The sequence below is a fragment of the Triticum urartu genome, chromosome 4, assembly GCF_003073215.2.
Source record: "Triticum urartu cultivar G1812 chromosome 4, Tu2.1, whole genome shotgun sequence".
Classification (NCBI taxonomy): Eukaryota; Viridiplantae; Streptophyta; class Magnoliopsida; order Poales; family Poaceae; genus Triticum; species Triticum urartu.
In genome coordinates this window covers 586,792,079-586,796,979 of record NC_053025.1, presented here as the reverse complement: position 1 = coordinate 586,796,979, position 4,901 = coordinate 586,792,079, and the positions used below count along the sequence as shown (strand labels likewise).

Below are 4,901 nucleotides of genomic sequence, written 5' to 3'. Positions count from 1 at the left end.
CATCACTTAATTCTGATTCCATCTATCAGCACCTCTAACCATTCTCCTCTTTTCGGCACTAACCAAAGATCTGACCAAAACCGACAGCATCGGTACTGCCACTGTTCTTAGTGCAGATCTAGCAGGGGCACCGTAAGCAACATCCATCCACGCCCTACATACACGATACACCTGTGTGGATTCAGAGCCGCCTAGTGCATGTAAAATTCCACGCGCCCACTGCTGCCTCAGGTGGAGCTGTCTCATAAGGATATGTACGAGTGCACTGTATCACAGTGACATCCCCATGCATCAGGTGCTAGCCACTTCATCACCATCACCGCAGCTATATATCCCACGGCACCACCGCCTTTATAAAGACAGGCTCGACCTGCACTTGGCGTTCTTCTTCGACTCGATCAGTTCTTCTGGAGTGAAACCTGATCAGCTCGGGCTATAGGCTTGGGCATGGCTGGAGGAGGTGAGACGATGGGGCTGGGAGGGCTGTGGAGGAGGTACGCGCCGCACAACATGATGATCATGGTGCAGCTCTGCTACACCCTCATGTACTTCGTCACCGAGGCCGCCTTCAACCGCGGCCTCAACCCCTACGTCTACGTCACCTACCGCCACCTCCTCGTCGCCCTCCTCCTCTGGCCCTTCGCCTACTACCACGAGAAGTGCGTAATAAGCTCGATCTTGCCTTCATCAATTACACCACGAGATTCAAACTTAATTTGGCGATGTGATGATGAATCTGTCTTCATTTTTGGGCGCCAGGAAGCTCAGGCCCAAGATGACCTGGATGCTGTTCCTGGAGATCTTCGTGCTCTCGCTTCTGGGGTAAGAAGTACCAAGGATGACTGAGAAAAACAGTTCATATATATGTAATATGTAGGTTTCATCCTGAGAAAAATAAGTGGAATTGTTGCAGGGTGAGCTTGACCCTGAACATGTACTTCGCGAGCCTCAAGTACACGTCCCCGACCTTCGTCACCTCCATGGTCAACACCGTCGCCTCCATCACCTTCGTCATCGCCATCGCGCTCCGGATGGAGATCGTGGACCTGCGCAGCGCGCGGGGGCTCGCCAAGGTGGCCGGCACCGCGGTGTCCTTCGCGGGGGTCACCACCATGACGCTCTACAAGGGCGCGGCCATCGCGAGCCCCTGGAGGGCGCCCGTGCGCATCCCCGGCGCCGGCGGCGACGCCCCGCACGACGCCTGGCTCAAGGGGTCCCTCCTTGCCGTCGCCAGCTGCGTGTGCTGGTCCGTCTGGTACATCATGCAGGCCACGTCCGTGAAGCGCTACCCGGCGGAGCTGTCGCTGACGGCGTGGATGGCCACCGTGGGCGGCGCCCAGTCGGCGGCCTTCGCGGTGCTGCTGCAGCACGAGAGGCGGGACTGGCTCGTCGGCTTCGGCCTCAACTTCTGGTGCATCATCTACTCCGTACGTGCCTGCTCTTGTCTCAGATCACCGTCTGTCTTTCTCCCCCGTCCATGCCACTCGCCATGCATGTAGCCAGCGCATGCTCATGAACTGCGTGCGTGCACGAACTCGCAGGGGCTCGCGTGCAGCGGGTTCACGGTGTTCGCGCAGCTGTGGTGCACGGAGAAGAAGGGGCCCGTGTTCGTCACCATGTTCAACCCGGTGTCCACCATCATGGTGGCCATCCTCGCCTACTTCATCTTCGGCGAGAACCTATACGTCGGAAGGTACGTACGTAGTACATCTGTACATGCGTGCGGTGCATGCTCGCTCGCTGCTCCTCAACTAAATCGGTGCTCCGTTCCGGCATGGCATGGCAACCTGGACACAACATTGGCATGACTGCCCGCGCTCTCCTGCGTGCGTGCACCAACTACGTGTGTCTGTCTCACCGGCTTAATTAATAATTACTGTTGCTTGTTAATTAACCGGCATGCCTGGCCTGCAGCATAATCGGGGGAGTGGTGGTCATCCTGGGCCTCTACATGCTGCTCTGGGGCAAGGACAAGGACCAGGAGTACAACAACGCAGGAGCAGCGGCGAGCGGCGAGGAGCAGGCCGGCGAGCCCGGTCTGGACTGCGAGAAGCAGCGACAGGAGGAACAAGAGGAGACCAAGACGATGAAGTAGGATAGGAGGAGGGGTCAGAATTGCCTGCCATCCGTGTGCATGCCGTCCAGAAGAAGTTGCCTGCCTGAACCATGATTCTGCAGTTGTTATACTTTTTTCTTAAAGAAAAAACACAATTCTGTAGTTGATCGTGGCAAAATTCTTTGACATGGATCCATCAACGGGGCATCCATCTGAACTTTTGTTGCAGCATCAGTATGTGTGCTGTTTTTCAGCGAAATGTGGCGTATCTCCGGCACAAGAGTTATTTACTCAAAACCACCACACTTAAGGCTAGGGTAACAACTTGATACCACATTTGAGTCAGGGCACAAAAAACCACCAACTTTGTGCCTAACAAGTAACGCGGAGCACTAATGATCAGCTGAGCTCACATAAACAGCGAACTTGACAGGTTGGGTCCACCAGTCAGGCTGAGTTGGCATGCATACGTAGACAAATATGCCAAGCTGGACATGGGTCCAACCTGTCAGCCTCCCATCTTTTTTCTTCTTCCTCCTAGTCTCTCTCTTTCACCGTACGCCGCCGCTGGGTAGTGGAGGCCGGAGGGCTAACTTCCCCTTCCTCTCCGCCCTGTCGCCTGATCCAGCGAGGGAGCCGCGCGGCGCGTCCCCACTACTGCCTCTGGTCACCAGATCCCGTCGGCCGCCTCCTTCCCCTCTTAATCGACCACCAGATCCCCGCCTCCCTTCGCCGGACCCGTTCCCGAGCAGCCGTCGGCCGCGCCGTTCTTCCTCGGCTTTGGCGTCCACGTGCAGCGGCTGGGGCCATCATGGGGAGCAGCACGCTTGTCCCCGGCGACTAGGTGCGGCGCAGGAAGGATGGCCCCGACGTCCACGGAGGAGCACGCGCTGGCGGCGCTGGAATTGCTGTGCACGGCGGCCGGCGACGCCTCGGCGTTGCCCAGGAAGGCTCCGGCTGTGCCCGTGCGGGCGTGTGCCATGGAGGGCTTGTCCGGCCGTGGCCACGAGTGCGCCATTGGCATCCTGGCGGCCATCTACGACGGGGAGGCCATGGACGCGTGGTAGGCGCGGTGCAGGGCGAGTACCGCGCGCGTGGTCGGCTCAAGGTCACCTAGCTCCTCCGCGCGTCCTCCCCTGGGCACCGCTCGCTGCCTTGTGCTCCGGCTGCCGCCGCCTCACTGGCGCGTGCATTCGTGGTCGGGAGGTGGACATGTTGGCTGTGCTTAGTCCATGAATAGGCAGGCTGGCACATAGCTCGGGAGCGAGTGCTGCCAGCTCGTGGGCGGGCTCGCCGCATCGAGTGGTCCATCTGCTCCAAGTTCATGGGCATGCCTGCAAGAATTAGCTCCCCGCTGGCCGCCGGAAAGCTGTTTGATGAAATGCCCCATAGAAATAGATGTAAAGAAGATGACCATTTTACTCATTGACAGGCGGGGCCCGCATAGCATTTGCCACATCAGTCGGTCAAAGTTTTGGTCTTCGCCACGTCAGCCCGAAATGTGGGCCCAAGATGTCAGAAGAACTGTTTTCGCGAGCTTATGAGACCATCAGTGCTCCGTGTTACTGGTTAGGCACAAAATTGATGATTTTTTGTGCCCTGGCTCAAATGTGGTATCAAGTTGTTATCCTAGCCCCAAGTATGGTGGTTTTCAGTAAATAACTCCCGGCACAAGCCCAACTCATGTATGACAAAACAACATTAACATATATAGGCATTTCCTATTCAGCGCTTCGGACGCCGGTTACGCTACAAACTAAAACCCGTGCACAACCCCTCCTTCACTTGGGCTCATCCCAAGCAAACGACCTGCGCGACGCTGTTTGCATTTTTTTCGGGAATGACACAGCAGATTTGGTGGAGATTCTCTAAGCTTCCAAACTGTTTTGGCAAGCTTCTAAAAGATTATTCCTGGGTTTCTTTCATGGTCTTTTGAATGGTCTTCATTTGGTTTTTTCTTTTTCTTTCATTTCTTTTTTTTTTCTTTTAACTCTTTTCCAAATGCGTGAACTTTCTTTCAAAATCAGTGATTTTTTCCAAAGATGTGAACTTTTTTTTTCAAAATCCATGTTTTTTTTCAAATCCGAGAACTTTTTGTTTCAAAATTGATGATTTTTTTTTCAAAATCGATGAAGTTTTTGTAAATTTGTTATATCTTTTTCAAAAACTATGAATTTGGTTTGAAAATCGACAAACTTTTTCTAAATCCATAAAAATTTTAAAAATTCGTGAGATTTTTTCAAATTTGTGAAATTTTCATCAATAATGACGAACTTTTCCAAATATCCGGACATTTTTAAACTTTATGTTTTTTGAATTTATGAATTTTTTCCATGAATTTATGAATTTGTCTAAACTTTTATATAAAAGTTAACAGTCAATAACCGGGGCAGTGATCCATGGTCGTGGTCAAAGGTCAACCAGCAACTTTGTTTAGACTAGTCAACTGGAGAGACGCTGTTAGCGTCAAGCAGAGGAGCTTTCGCTGAAGGTAGATGCAGATGGGCCACGACCATGACAACTGTTGAGAGCTCGAACACGCGACGTGCCACTCAGGAATTTTATAACCAAACCAGTCGAGCTGATAAGTTCTAACAATTTACAAGCAGCGCAAGAGCTTAAAGTACACGACAACTGTTGAAATTTTATGAACAATTCAAGAAAACCGAGGACAAAAGTTTGAAAATTCTGAACAAAATTTGACAAATGAGAAACCCTCTTTAAAACAATGAACAATTTTTGAAATTCTAACAAACTTTTCAAACGTGAATAATTCTTGAAAAGTTGAACAAAAATACAAAATTCCAAAAAGATGAACAATTTTTTAAATATACATTGAACATTT

General features: G+C 51.9%; 1 protein-coding gene across 1 annotated transcript; it reads left to right on the top strand.

The window, feature by feature from the left end:
* The first annotated feature begins 306 nt into the window (after positions 1–306).
* On the top strand, positions 307–2,221 carry LOC125554282 (WAT1-related protein At1g43650-like). The gene is made up of 5 exons (XM_048717857.1): positions 307–659; positions 760–822; positions 914–1,427; positions 1,542–1,693; positions 1,915–2,221. Exons 1-5 carry the CDS (start codon positions 448–450, stop codon positions 2,093–2,095), a joined length of 1,122 nt encoding a protein of 373 aa, XP_048573814.1. The 5' UTR covers positions 307–447; the 3' UTR covers positions 2,096–2,221.
* The last annotated feature ends 2,680 nt before the right edge of the window (positions 2,222–4,901 follow it).